Genomic DNA, 16,332 nt, shown 5'->3' on the forward strand with positions numbered 1-16,332 from the left:
AACCAAATTCATTTCAGTGTATTCTATATATATTCTGGTTTTCAATTCAGTTTTCTTGGAAAGAAAGACTTCTGTATATGCGAGACTTCAGTTCACAAATACTCATTTACAGCACTTCACGTAAGATGTGTGACCCACTTAAAGTGCAGTAAACGGTTAAACGATTGCAAATCTGGTACAAATTTGTGTAATTATTAGTACTTTAATAAATGTAAAATAATTTGAATACAAATACTCATTTAAAACATATAACAGCACAATGAACTGTTTTGCACAGCTAAATAGGCTAAATGGAGATTGCTGACACCCCCTCGATCACTCAAGTTCACACTTAAAAATAAGATGGAAAGATTAAAAAAATTATAGTTTCCATTGATCTAGTCTTTGCATCTGTTTGTTTGATGTTTGAATCAGGTCCTAGAAATGCGGTCCTAAAACTGCAGCCTCTGTTATTGCAGGAACATTGGGTTGTTTTTTGTTCAGACTAATGTGAAAATCAACTCAACCTCAAACATACAGAGCTGTAAATGTGAACTGGTGGGTATATTAGAAGATAATTTGATATAAAAATCTAAATAGTAAAATTTGTATGTTATTTAATATAATCATTTTGGTATAATTGTTTAAATTAATATAATAATTAATACTTTTAAATCCATTTTCTTAAAAGTGGTTTAAAGGCTGAAATGTGAACTATCATTTTATAAAACTTTTTGTTTTTGTGAAAACTTGTATCTGAACTGTAAATTCACAAATTCACTCTTTTTACAGTCATTTAACAGTTTACCATAGACATTGCCCTCATATGGTATTAATTTTATTTGTGCAGGTCTTAAAAAAAGGTCTTAAAAAGTCTTAAATTGAGCTTAAAAATCCTGCAGCAACCCTGAGCCTATTTTTCATAGAAAAATTACTAATTCAGTCTAATGGATAGGGCTGGGTAATATTTTTGTCATATTATTCAATATCAATATTTATGACATTATTTTTGACCTGTGCTGGTAAAATGAGTCAGAATGCGCACGGTCTAATTTTGAGTTACAGGCAGATGACCTGAAAAATTTAAGTTTTCGTCGAATTTGAACACATCCGAATTTGACATTTGAAACATTTTCACATTTGAAACATCTAAAATTATCTTTATTTGTATGTTTTCTGAGAGGAATACCTTTTTCTCCAATCTCCTCATAAATACCCAATCCAAAATTACACAAAAATCCCAAACAAACAAAATTTAGTCAAAACAATTAAATTAACAACAAAAGAACATAAGAAACGCATATCCAAAAGACGCAAATATCCAAATAACACAAACATAATCTATTATGATGAAAACAAAGCGATGGCAGTGACTGATATTTGCAAAGCACCTCTCCCAGAGAGTGCAATCTCCCTATAAAGTATATTATTATGAAATATGTCTTGGCGAGTTTCACACAAACGTTATGTCTTATACTGTAGATCTGTCTCATTGTTAATCATACATTAAAAGATAAGACGATATAAAAAAATAGCTATGATTAAACTACTGTTTATTTGCATCTTTGTTCTTATTTTTAATAACAGAGAAATAATAAAAAAATAGCTATATTGTGATTATTAATATAGTAATTATTATTAAGAAAATAATTGGAGGAAGATTTTCACCAATGTTAGGTAATTTTGTTTTGGAATCTCGATTTTTCTCAAAATCAGATCTGCTGATTCTATCACCTTCATTTTTTTGTCAGATTCCAACAAGTCATATATCACTTTAAAGGTATTTTAATGGAGAATGGAAATAAAAAAGAAACTATTTTTTTTTTTTTTTTTTGCTCATAACTTATTTTGCCAGCACCAGTCACATTTATTTAATTCTATTAATGAGGAAGGAAATGTATTACACATTTGTTAGACCCTGAGAATAAATGTAAATATAGCTTTTGTTGTTGTTGTTGTTTTTAAAAGGTCAACTCCACAAAGTAGGATACTTTCTAATTTAGGGCTCCAATCAAATTCTGTTTTCCCTTTTTATGTATTCTTTGTGTTATGATTTAATATAAAAAAATTTAATCAAAAAGGGTGTTTTAATGAAATGAATAAAACTTTAGCAGTTTAATCAATCTTTTAAAATGTAATAAAAAAAATATATAATTTACAACAAAAACATGGCATTTTTATTTTTTTTGTGAAAAAACGTGCTGAACAACAGAATTTGTATACTGAATAAATTAAAATATGGATGGAAAAAACACCCCACAAGCATTACATGGACTTGAGTATGTGAAGTAGATTAAACACGGTTTTTTTTTTTTTGTTTGTTTTTTTTTACTGCAGGTTTTTGGGTGCTGCTGCAGATGAAGCCTGTCAGTATGTGAAAGGAATTGTGGGTAAAAATCCATTACTCCTGAGAGAACTGAATCTGAGAGAATGTAAGCTGCGAGTGAATCAGATCTCTGCTCTACTGCAGGATAAAACACTGTAAACTCAGCACACTGATGTAAGTTTTATCTTTATGATTACACCTTTTAATACTTATGGACTTGCTGCTGGGTTTTTATGTATATTTTACTCGAGAGTGCTTACTGAATAATCTATAATAATAATAATAATAATAATAATAATGATGATGCTTTTGTAATGTCATCATCGAGCAAATATTTTTTTCTTTCAATGCAGTCTGAATAACAGTGATATCACAGAAGAAGATTGTCGTGTTCTGGCGACAGCTTTAAATTCAAACCCTTCAAATCTGACAGAACTGAATCTGAGTGGAACTAAACTCAGAAACTCAGGAATGAAGATCTTCTCAACTCTGTTTAAGAATGAACAGTGTAGACTGAAAAAAATGAAGTAAGTAATTTAGTCAATGTGTAAAACAGGCCAACTACTACAAAACTGATATTATAATTTTTATATTACCTCACGTTTATAATTGTTTTCTCTTTTATAGGTTTAATTCCATCTGTATTACTGCAGAAAGTTGTGCTGTTTTGATATCAGCATTCAATTCAAATCCTTCAAACCTGATAGAGCTGGATCTGAGTGGAAATAAACTAGAAAACTCTGGAGTGACTAAAATCTCCACTCTACTGGCAAACTTTCATTGTACACTGCAGATACTCAGGTTTGAATTTGGTGAATAATATATTGTTATAGTATAAAGCTCATAACGCACCTGTAAATGAAGTCTAAAATTAACACTCTATACAGCAAATAAGGAATAATGTACATCTAGCTGGTTGTTATATCAGAAAAAAATATTGATTTATTGATTGAAGTTGAAATTATCCGTTTTTCAAATGAAAAGCTTCCACAAAGAAAACAGTTCCTAAAACAGCTTTGAGCCTAGATGAAGTTCAGATAAGACTTACATTTAAGGTGTAATGTATAGTCGTATCACTATTTACACAGCTTTTTTTTTTTACCACATAAGTAATGAGGACATGTAATTTGAGAAGGCAGTGGTTTTAAAAACTTACATGTTAATTATCTGAAATCCATTACAGTGTACAAAACAATTGTTCTAGTAACAAGACAAACACTTCAACAATTACCGCAGACCTACTATTAACACTGTAGTCCTCTGGGTTCATTTGACAGTAAATACAGTTTATAACTGAGGCACAAGATGATAGCAATTGTGATTGAATGAAACTAGAGACCACAGTGGTGTAATATGAGAGATGTGAAAGAAGCACCAGCCTCAAATAACCGGATGATTGGTATGTTATTTGGCGTTGCTAATGATGAATGTTGTTATCAGCGAATAACACACCTTGGAATGTAACAAACTAACAAACAGAATCAAAAATAATACAGCTAAATAATTATCCAATATATGGGCTTGTAATTATTAATTAGGTGGATGCGTGTCATGAAGAACCTTTTTCAGTAACATCACTTACATGGTGAAAAAAAGAGCGAAAAAAAAAAAGACACTCACTTTAATTTCTCTTATTGAAAACAACTTTTGGGGTGCTGGGAAATCTAAATATTCAGTAACACTTTCTATGAAGCCTGTATTTATAACTCATTATAAGGGTATTCTCAAGGCATTACAACGAATGCATAATGAATTATAAAAAACCTATAATATGTTGTTTCATCTCATAAATAATCATAACAACAATTATAATACATTATAAAATGTACTTGTGGTTATAACTTTTATGAGTATGATTATTTATAAAACTCAATCAACAACATTTTAAATCTACTTAATTTATAATGGATTATACAGTAAGTCTCATATCTTGACATTTTTTTTTTATTTAAGATCTGCACAGTATCTTACTGATATTACAAATATGGTTAAAAGCAAATGTGCCATATAACACATTCATCTGATCAAATATCTGACAGTACTGCTTTTTAAGAAAAAATACTGTTTTTATATATTACTACTATTGTTGTCGTCGTCATTGTTGTTATTATTTATAATGGTCTTTGTCTGCTTTAATTAAAGTAACATCTTAATGACAAGATATGAGACTTATAATACATTATAACTATGGGAAATATAATTCAATTCAATTCAACTCAATTCAAGTTTATTTGTACAGCACTTTTTTTTACGATACAAATCATTGCAAAGCAACTTTACAGAAAATTAAGTTCTCTACAATATTTAGTAGTAGCTTATCAGTGATGACTGTCAGTTTATGTGCATACGGCAGAAATGTTCAGAAAAATCAATAAAAGACGTAAACAAACAGATAAATCCCGTGGCAAAACAGAGAAACAAATAGAGACATAATTAGCGTAGCTGCTGTTCCAGCCAAGTAAAATGAATTATGTTATGATTACTCATGAGATAATTCATTATAAGTTAAGTGGATGCACTATGTTCATTGTGTGTTATAAATCGTCACTCTTAAAAGCTATAACCACAAATAAGTAAATATTATAAAGCACTAAAACTGTTGTTATGATTACTCATGAGATGATACAACATATATATATATATAAATATATTATGCATTCATTATAATGCCTTTAGAATATCTCTATAATATATTATAAATACGGGTTTCATAGAAAGTGTTACCAAATATCCTAATGACACAATCCTTATATTGAAATCTTTTTAGCAAAGGAGTAATTGCTACTGTTTTAAAACTACTTGTTTCTTTTTGTATTCCTCTAGACTTTCAGACTGCAGTATCTCTGAAGAAGGTTATAAAGCTCTGTCTTCAGCTCTGAGATCAAACCCTTCACACCTGATAGAGCTGGATCTCACAGGAAATGATCCTGGACAATCAGGAGTGAAGGAGCTCACTGATTTACTACAGGATCCAAACTGTCAACTGAAAACACTGAGGTGAGACATGATGAAATAATAAAAAATAAATTTCATGCATGCAAATAATTTATATAAATATTATTTCATTAATACAAAATGCATTTCACATGCAGAATCATTTTTTCATTAGATCAAGTGTTTTAGAAATTTAATTGAATACTGCTTTATCATATTTTTTGCAGGTTTTTGGGTCCTGCTGCAGAAAAAGCCTGTAAATATCTGAATGAAGTTCTTCACATTAAAAACCCGTTACTCCTGAGAGAACTGAATCTGAGTGAACATAAACTAGGAGACACACGAGTGAATCAGATCGCTGCTCTACTGCAGGATAAAACACTGTAAACTCAACACACTGACGTGAGTATTCCACATGGTTTTGTAATGCTTTACAAGTAATGTTGATGTTTTATTTTTACAGTCTAATGAAACACTGTTATTGTTGTTCTGTAAAATATTTAAGGACTGAGATTAATTGACCTCATATAAATGTATCCTTCTGTTACTCTTATTAGTTTCATGTCTTTCTCTGCAGGTTGAAGAATAGCAGTATTACAGCAGGAGGTTGTGCTGCTCTAATTTCAGCATTTGATTCAAATCCTTCAAACCTGATAAAGCTGGATCTGAGTGGAAATAAACTTGGAAACTCAGGAAATGAAGAAGATCTGTCTTCTGTTGAAAAATCTTAAATGCAAATTCGAGAAACTGAAGTATGTTTTTTTTCATTTATGTACTTTTCTGTATGTTTGTATACATTTATTAATGTTTATTAAATTAGCTTAACTGTAAAAATTAAGGCCACAATTTTAGTTGTACTTTCATCTAATTTAGAGTATGACTGAGGCTCATATTCGTTTTTGAAAGAACATGAGGACAGCATTTATTAATGATGGAATTTGATTACTGGAGTTTTTGCCAATATTAAAATAAAAACATTATATTGGCTTACATTTATTGCACTTTTTAGGTTTTCAGAAGCCATTCATGAATCCCGTTAGAGATGTGATGATATATGTCTCGAAAAATAATAACAATTATTTTTTTTTTATTTTTTATTTTTTTCTGTAGACTTTCAGACTGCAGTATCACAGAAGAAGGTTATAAAGCTCTGGCTTCAGCTCTGAGATCAAACCCTTCACACCTGATAGAGCTGGATCTCACAGGAAATGATCCTGGACAATCAGGAGTGAAGCAGCTCAGTGATTTACTACAGGTTAAAAACTGTAAACTAAAACTGAGGTGAGTCATGATGAAATGATACAAAATAATGATACACTGAATGCTGTAAATTGACCATCAGGTGATTAAAACCTTTAAATATTTATTAAAATTGTACTTTTAAAATAACCTGCAACCATGCTTACATCATTGAACAGTTGCTGTTTCATGTCCTGTATTGATCCATTGCTTATTAATCACATAATATAAATAAGATCAAAATTAGCAGGATCAAGTATTTGTGTAACGAGGGGAGCAGGTGGTATGTAACCTGTTTCTGAATATTAATTGATTTAAATTATGTAGACTACTGTAGTTATGTAGGGGAAGTAATTTTCAGATGCAACAAATAAAACAGAAAAAACAAGCACAAAACAAAATAATTTCATATACTATATAGCCTACAATTTATATATAGGAGTATTATATATAGGAGTGTTTGTCAACTGATTGCAGGCGGTCGGATCCATGTTGACAGCTCCGTAAAATAACCTGCTGGAAGCTCTCTATAGTTTTAGTGTATATAGTGTAGCAAATTTAAACTCAAAAGGGAAATGTATATAAATAATTACAATTATGATTAATTACAATTAATTATATGAGCTGCCAGTAGTAATTGTAGCAGAATTAAATTGCCATCAACTAATCTGTTCGTCCAGCGAACGTTTAGGGTAATTTCATATAAACTCTAAGAAAGGATATTTTCTTGGCCACAGAAAATACTTTCAATAGTATTAATGCATCAGAGCATGTAGCAAGATTCAAAATTGTAAGGAACCTTAATGTGCAAGGCAGAATCAGAAACAAGAGTTTTATTAACTAAACACTAACGCAAACTAGTCTAACATACAAACAAACATACAATCACTCAGACAGGGGAAAGGGCAAATGAGATTTGATGGATGATACCATCAGGAAAACCAGAGAATGAAGCTATGAAAAGAGTCAGTTAACCACCTAAACCAGTAAAACCATCAGCAACATTTTATAACGGGGTCTATAGCTTATACTAAACCTCCGTTTCATTTTTAGTTAAATGTACGATACTTGCATTTCCTTGGCCTTGAACGAGCGTCTGGATGCAAAGTCTTGATGGTTTGGAGGTTCGGTGGTGTAGGAGTCGTGATCATGTTCTTCCGGTTTTGAAGAGTGATGAATTCCAAAGATGTCCTGACTCGATGGTGATTGGGAGTTTCTTCCAGTGGAAAGTGAAAAAGAGCTCAGAGAGACGTCAGCTGAGATCCTAAGATCTTTGGTGAATGGAAAGTCAAGGCACGAAGGCCTGGCACGTGCTTAGGGGTCCAAGAGAGTTCTAGCTCATCCTCCTCATCCCCTTAGGATCTAAAAGAGACGCAGACTGAAGGCGGGTCACTGATGTGAGGCCTTTAAGGTCTGAGAAAGTTCACGCCTCTCAGGATGGGCTTGTTCAATGAAAAAGGCTGAAATTCCAAATGGGAGTTTGAAAATACTGGAGAGTTTTACGACCCTTTGTGTGAGAGCATGGTAATTTGCATATGTAACTGGATCAGAAGTTGATATACAAACTAGTAAAGATTCTTAGAACACTAATATGTTGCATAGGTATCAACATATAATATACACTCTCGTTTAGATCATCAGAAGACGAATTCATAGATACTAAACATGGTAAGATTACATATACAAGTGGTTCTATCATAAAACAGTCAAAATCAACAGACAATATACAAAAAACAGCAATAATATACACAATGACCTAAAGGACATGTTTGTTCATTCAAAGAGAGGTTTTCTTACGAACTTATTAGAGAAGAGTCTCTTTTTATGGGCATTATGTGTCTGTTTTTGAGAGACTTGAGTAAGAGTTGCTTTGCCACATTCCTAGGAGCCATAAACTAGTGTTATCAGATAGCGTGCATTGGTTGTGTATGGAACCCAGAGGCATGCTTCTGCTCTTCCTTCTTTGAGGTGATAGTTGCATTTCGGGGGAAAGGGTCCAGACTCTTTGGTTAGATGAGGGGGCATTAGATATTATTTGTTAAATAATACTTAAGTTTAAAATAACCATTTTCCTATATATTTAAATAGCTAAATATATAACAAGCAGACTGCTACAAACACACAATAACATTTAAAGTTACTTACATTTCTGAAAATAGAATGTAGTAAACTTTATGTCATAAATACAAAACCTGTTTTTTTGTTTTAACTGGCAGAATCCATTGTACATAAAAAAAGAAAGAAAAGGACTGAAAAAAACAATGCCATAATGAAACCAGAAGTGCTGATTGTAAGCCAGATTTGGCCTATGTTGTTATATCTGGGAAGCGCAAGCAAAAAGAATACTAATGTAGATTTGTAAACCCACAGTAACAATTTTTAACTGATTAAAGCTAGGCGCATATTTTCGTTTAAATCTGCATGGTTTTTTTTTTTTAAAGAGGAAAATAAAAAAAAACGATGAAGTCACAAGCTTTTAATAGGATATAATTGATAATAAGCTTGGGCTTTGCTACTTTATATAACACAATAGCCTTCTGTAATATAAATACATAAAAATTTGTTTTTTTACGCTCTTTATACTAATGGATAAAATATAATTGCAGTAGGCTATATAACGATAAATCTGAACTATAAAAAAACAGAACAAAACAAACTGAAACTGAAGGTAAAGTTTGGTTCATATCCTACCTCTCTCATCCGAGTATACAAATCCAAATGTTTTCCATATGTGACCCTGGACCACAAAAATGCCAGTCATAAGGGTCAATTTTGAAATATGAGATTTTGATAAACCATATCAAAGCTGGAATAAATAAGCTTTCCATTGATGTATGCTATGCTGTATGGACATGACTCGGGACAATATTATGGCCGAGATAAAACTATTTGAAAATCTGGAATCTGCAGGTGCAAAAAAAAAAGTCAAACAGGTATTGAGAAAAGAGGGTACGCCTTTAAAAGTGTGTCCAAATATTAAGTTCTTAGCAATGCTTATTATTTCACTAATTAAAAATATGTTTTAGCGCGTACTGTGTTTTGATATATTTGTTTTTACAGTGGGAATTTTACAAAATATCTTCATGGACAATGATCTTTACTTAATGTCCTAATGAATTTTCACGCATAAAAAAGAAAATGTCCTAGTCAATAAGTTTAATGACGGACTGTTATGTTAGGCTACAATGTATTTTTGTTTATATTATTTTCTACAAATATACCCATCAATCAGTGACTTAACCCTGTGGTCCAGGGTGTTTATGTGTGTTCATGGTGCATGCGCCTATAGGTATGCACATTATTACTTTTGCTTGAAATGCGCCCTAGCATGATCAAACTTCGGAAACATAGGCCCTACTCCATCATTATTTGTTCATATAGTAAGGCATAATTCGAAGCCGCAGTTTGAAGATTCAAGAATATTAGCAAAGTTTACTAGAATTATTTCTAAACGCTCTTCTGTTCTTATTTCGCTCTGAAACTAGACATGGGCCGATTACCGGTTTCAAGGTATACCGCGATTAGAAAATGTCACGGTTTCAAAACCACTAATATTTTTCCATCATACTGTTCCTGTGGTATCCGCTGTTTTCCATGTCTCCTCAATGACTGAAAGAGTAGGAATCCCTCAGACTGAGTGCAGTTTAGAGAGTAACACTGATCCCTCCTCCTGTTGGTGTGAGCGAGCGCACAGTCATGTGTTTGTAGGATGGCCCGGTACAAGGCTCGGGTACACATTCATTCAGCGTTCCTTTCAAAAGTACACTCAACCGTAGGTGAGCGCAGACGGATGAGCTCACATGCGCTCATCTATGGTTGAGTGTACTTTTTACGAAAATAACGTAATGCCGATGGGTGCGCGGACGGCTGAAATATACTTTGGCCTTTACGCGATCAGCAACCCGGCCGTTTTTTTCCTTATTGCAACTCCCTGTTCTGGACTTGCACAAACTGCGTTGCAATGAAATTATTTTCCAAAATGTCATTTATGTGAAAATATATAGTCTGTTAACGCCCGTTAACACAGGCCAGAGACGCTGAAGACGGACGCACAGAGAAAAATACTTTAGCAGGCAGATCACTCACTGTTCATGATGCACAAACTATTGGAAGAAAATCCTCAATATTGATTTGGGGGTTTATATGAATGCGTTTCTGAGGGGAGCTGACTGTCTTCTGAAAAGTTTACGTGGTATAATTTTTACAAAGCTTGTCAGAACATTCTGTTTTTGATTCAAATTGGGTTATTATTAAATCAAATTATGTGTATGATTATTATTATATAACTAAATTATATGAAATTATATAAATTATATGTATATGAATTATAAAACTAAAATTAAATAACTGTAATTACAGATTTAGGTTAAATAAAGATGTCAGACTTTATTTTTTTTCTTTTTAGGAAACAAATCAAAAATAAAAAAATAATTGAATTCTACTGTTTCTAATATTCTGTATGTTGCTCAAAAACAAAATATATTGTGTGTCCAGCGGGAATTTTTGTTTTTTTTTTTTACCCAGTCATTTAAAAATAACAAATTTCAGAGCTGTAACACAACAATACCGTGATACCGTGAAACCGTGATATTTTTTTGCTTAAGGTTATCATACCGTCAAAATCTCATACCGGCCCATGCATATCTGGAACCTGAATGAAAAAAAATATTTTTGCCAAGAACAAACTGAAATGAAAACATTTCACTTTTATTCTGTGTATTTAAAAGCCTGGGAGATCTTCCCTAGGGCTGTAGCCTAAAATAAGACTAAAATCAGAGCGCCCACTTTGGAGATGGCACCAGAAGTGAGGGGGCAAAGTGACTGAGGTGGCCAACTGAGCCCCCTAAGCAACAACAACAACAACAAAAAACAAAAAAGACAAACTCACTTATAGGCTATTAAACAAATTAATATTTTTTATTAACCATAGTTCTGTGCTTTTGCCGGAGCCACTTTGGTCCTGTCAGTCTTGCACTGCGGCTCGTGCTGTATGAAGTGGACACTTGTCTGCTGTCTTACTCAACTAGGTTTCATTAGCTATTCATGTTAGGCCTATTATATAAAAATCTGTGGATGGCCGAACACTCCGGCACAAGCCCTAAAGAATTAGTTATTTATCTATCTAGTTATTTATCAACATGTTACTTAAAGGGGTCATATGGTGCAATTTCAAATTTTCCTTTCTCTTTTGAGTGTTAGAAGTGGTGCATAAATAAGATCCCCAAGGTTGCAAAGACTAAAACCTCAAACCCAAAGAGATATTCTTTATAAAAGTTAAGACTTTTCCACGACCTCCTAAAACGCCTCGTTTAAACATGTCTCCCCACGTCTACATCAATATGTGGGAAGATTTGCATAACGCCACCCAAATGTTCACGCAAAAGAAGAAGGCATAACTTTGATTCTCACTGTAGTATTGTTGCCGCCGCCACCATGACGTGGAGATGCTGTTTACATGTGAAAGTGAAACTACTTTGTTTGGCCTTCTAAAAGAGGACACAACTAGAAATCAGTGGTTAAGTTGTATTTACAACACTGTTCTAGAACAGTTCAATCCAAATATTCAGATATGTGAAGGGCATTTTACGGAGGACTGTTTCCTGAAACCGGGAAAGTTGTTTCTATAAAGTGGGGCAATTCCAAATTTACAAGGACAGTCTGGCGCTTCTGACTCACAGCCTGTAAGTATGTTTCCATATTTAAAGAATTTGCCACTGATGATTCAAACACGAGTTTTGAGACGTGTAGAGTAAAGTTAGCTTTTGTTGTTTGTCGTTTCTCCGATCACAAATGCAGACATGGTTTTAATAATAAGTAACTATATCCCCACTGGATGCAACAAGTAAAAACACAGTATAAGTCATTATAATCAGTAGTTATGTCCCCACTGGATTCAACAAATGCCTCGTTTGTAATGGGTTTTTACTGGTTTTGTCTCGTCGCGGCCAGAGGAGAAACAAATATTATTATTTTGTATTCATTTTCGACATTTTGGGTAGTTATAATGCCATGTGCCAATTTGGATGACTTTGCAATAATCATAAATATAGACTAATAAATAATAAATGATCAGTTATAATTACAGACTTGTCACCCAACTCATTTGTAAACTACTTTGGATAAAAGCATCTGTTATTGTAAATGTATAAAATGTTAATGTATATTTTAATAATGAAAAATGAGTGCACGTTTCCAATTTATGTAAGATACAAAAGCTCTGAAATGGAGTGGATAAATATAGTAGAAAGATAAAAAAAGAAAAAAATTACCTGTCAAAAAAGTCAGTAGCTTTAGAAGCTCTTGTTGACTCTTTTTTTTGTTTTTTTTTTTCGCTTAGCTTCAAACGGCATGCGCTTAATGTCAGTCCTGTGTCTTGTGTTTTGTTCCCCACATGTTCCATGACCCAGTTTTCCCTCATTTTTAATTATGTTTAATGATCCCAGGTGTTTCTCGCCTTCCCCTCCTCAAGTCCTGTGTATTTATAGTGAGTCCAGTTATAAGATTGGTCGTCCGGTATTGAATGTTCGCCAATCCCTACGTGTGTGTTTCTGCCAGTTTGAAAGAATAAAGATCTTTGATGTTAATTCTCCTTCTCTCGTCCTCCTCGTCTCCTGCACAGTAGCAAAGCGTGACACTTAGCAGTCTATAGATGTTGTAGAGGCATTTACACATTTCGACAGCCTAAAAACAGACTTCAGTCTTGAATGACTGTAAATAATTAATTAATGAAATGTACCTTATCCTGCATGAGCTTAATCAGATTTATCATCTTTATTTTTTTTACAAAAAAAATAAAAATATCTAGGGACCCCTCCCCCCTTTTTTTAAATCTGTGCTTCTCATATGTCCTGCACTGTCTGTGGGTAGTGCAGCTTCACCATACAGATATAACTATCTGCATAGTACAGTACTGTGGCAGAGCCTAGACAAGGCTTTCTTTTGTGTACATCAGTTAATACCCAATAATAATTAAATAAACTGCTTTACACTGCTGCATATTTCCTGTGCACTTCAACACTGTTCTGCTCTTGACAGTAGTCGTGTTTGTCTACTTTATTTAACTAGGGTAACAACTCTAAAGTTCTATTAGGCCTACCTTCGTTTTTTTAAACACACACCACACACACACACACACACACACACACACACACACACACACACACACACACAAATGTCCTGCTAGCACTTACACATTTAATGGCCAACAATGGTGACTTTCACTTTTTATTCTTTGAGCGGATGCAAATCTGACGTAAAATAGGCTAATTATATGCATCTCGTGGTGTATATTCCAAATGTTCTGAAGGTATACTGGAGGGTTTGGTGAGAAGCAAACCGAAATGGCAAGTTATTACATTTATTAAAATCTTGTGTTGTATTCCTGTGTGCGAGTGCACAGGAGCTTGCGCCGGGCACAAGTGCATGTCCTTTTGAGATATCAATCATTTTTAATTTAAATAAAACAAACACTTCATTATAAAACTCAGAAGAGTGTTTTAATATCTCTGTTGTTTTCCTGTTGTCAGTCAGAATGATAGTTCTTGTGTGAACATTATAGGCCTATATAACCAAATCAAAGCATTATTCTTTTCTTTTTGTATTAGTGTATAGAATAATTATTTTGAAAAATTAATTAATTAATTAATTACTTAACAAACAAACTTACTGGGGGTCCAGGGTAGGCTTTGAAAGCTGTCTTATCATATCCTGTCACAGGGCCCCCTTGAAGAGTTTTAAGGGTGATATGCAAGATAGAAATGTGGGCCCCATTCTTCCAAATTAATGGGTTGATCATGTTTGATCCATTTAGCCCTTTTTTTAAAATCAACACGACTTGCCTAAAATGAAATCTCAAGATATAAAAAAACACTTCAAGCATATCACAATGTTAGTTTAAATGTTTAACCTAAAAATGTGCGCTATTAGGCGCATATCAATCGATTCTGTGGAGAGAGTGGAAGCGAAGCAGGACATTGAGGCGCCGGCACGATAACTTGCATTTTTTTTCTTAAGTTTAATTTCAGCTCAATTTTATTTATATAGCACATTAAAAAACAACCATGGTTGACCTAATTGCTTAATGTCCAGAAAAAAAACGCACACACAAACACAGTAAAAGCATCACAATGTCTCAGCTCAGCTCGAAATAAAGGCCAAAGAATACAGGTGTGTCTTAACGACTTCAAAATTCCAAAAGTCTGGGCTTCCTTTCTCGATTGAGCTTAGAGCTTAAGAGCATTTTTCTACGAGTCATTTTATAATCGCTCATTATTGTTTCACGTGCGTTTCCCAAAATTCATTTAATGCAATTGCAGATAGCTGTGCTTTAAGTGCTACTTAATAGAATGGCTTGTAATTGTAGTACAAGCTCGTTTATTGAAATGTTAACCTAATAGCCTACTGCGTTCCAGTCAACTGGGATATAAAAACATAACAATTATATTATATTATAGTGTATAAAAATTATAAGTTACATTATAATATATAATATACTTTATATACATATTGAGAGAGAGAAAGAGAGAGAGAGACATTTCCCGATTTCCGGGTCCAATACATGGCTGGTTTTTCTTAATGAAGCGTGCCTTGTACACTGCCATGTATTGAAAAGATTTTTTTTAAGATAAGTCCCCGGAAACTTCTTAGAAGCCTTTTTTTTTTGAGTCTTTTAAAGCATATTGAAAGTGAAAATGAAAAAAAGTGAAAGTGAAAGTGAAAAAAAAATAGATGTGAAAGTGAAAGTGACATGACATACAGCCAAGTATGGTGACCCATACTCGGAATTCGTGCTCTGCTTTTTTAAACCCATCCAAAGTGCACACACACAGCAGTGAACACACACACACACCGTGAACACACACCCGGAGCAGTGGGCAGCCATTTATGCTCAAGAGCACTTCAGTCAGTTGGGGGTTAAGTGCCTTGCTCAAGAGCACTTCAGTCGTGGTATTGAAGGTGGAGAGAGCGCTGTACATTCACTCCCCCCACCTACAATTCCTGCCGGCCCGAGACTCGAACTCACAACCCTTGAGTTAATGTATTTCCTACATTACTTATTTTATTCATTTTTTGTTCAAGTCTTTTAATTTTGATGTGTATTTCTATTTTTCAGCCCTTTTTAATATTTAATTTATAAATGAATAAAAAATAAATAAAAAAAACTGCAAGAACAATGACGTGTACAATAAAGTACAGTCAAATTCTTAAATTGTAATCACATTGCACCTGAATCAAGTTAAAGGTGTAATCTGCCGATTGTCCTGCAGATGACCGCATAAATCTGTCTTCTTGTGATGCACTTAGGGCTTTACAATTACTCCAGAGCACTCGTAGATCTACAATGAATGTCTACGAAGTGCTACTTAAGTTACGATGCTTTTGGGAAACAGACCATAATATTAAGATAAGTCATATGATAATTTTTACGAACTTCTTAGGCTTAAGAAGCTTTTGGAGCTCGCTAAACGAAGCCCTACACGGTTCTTGTTTTGTACAGGTAAACTATAGCACAAATTAGATGCCACCACTGAAAAAGCTCGGTCATCCCTTTACTTTTTAACCTGGCTCTCAGAACATCAAGAAGCACCTGACTGGATGACCTCAGTGCTTTAAAAGGAGAGTGTGGACATGTACCAGCTCTGATAAATAAGCAGGTGCCAACCCATTTAAAATCTTTAAAACAAACAATAAAATCTTGACATCAATCTTAACAACAGCGTGGCAAAATCTTTTTCATCACCATAAGGTGGATAGATGTCTGAAATAATAGGCTATATATATAATAAAATAGAAAAAAAGGAGAAGCCTAAAACAGGCTTAATGCCAGCCCATGTCTGAGTTAACATGACATGAAA

At 33.5% G+C, this 16,332-nt stretch overlaps 1 protein-coding gene and 1 long non-coding RNA gene across 2 annotated transcripts in view; both read left to right on the plus strand.

The window, feature by feature from the left end:
- Positions 1-16,332, plus strand: part of LOC122144935 (ribonuclease inhibitor-like) — a 37,139-nt gene that overhangs the window by 15,918 nt on the left and 4,889 nt on the right. The window contains exon 3 of the mRNA XM_042756169.1: positions 6,350-6,520. Coding sequence (XP_042612103.1) covers positions 6,350-6,520 — 171 coding nt within the window. The remainder of the gene's footprint in view (positions 1-6,349; positions 6,521-16,332) is intronic.
- On the plus strand, positions 2,645-5,183 carry LOC122144943. The gene is made up of 3 exons (XR_006159977.1): positions 2,645-2,832; positions 2,933-3,106; positions 5,129-5,183. It is a non-coding gene; the product is annotated as an uncharacterized LOC122144943 (long non-coding RNA).

This window comes from Cyprinus carpio, unplaced genomic scaffold, assembly GCF_018340385.1.
Source record: "Cyprinus carpio isolate SPL01 unplaced genomic scaffold, ASM1834038v1 S000006809, whole genome shotgun sequence".
Taxonomy (NCBI): Eukaryota; Metazoa; Chordata; class Actinopteri; order Cypriniformes; family Cyprinidae; genus Cyprinus; species Cyprinus carpio.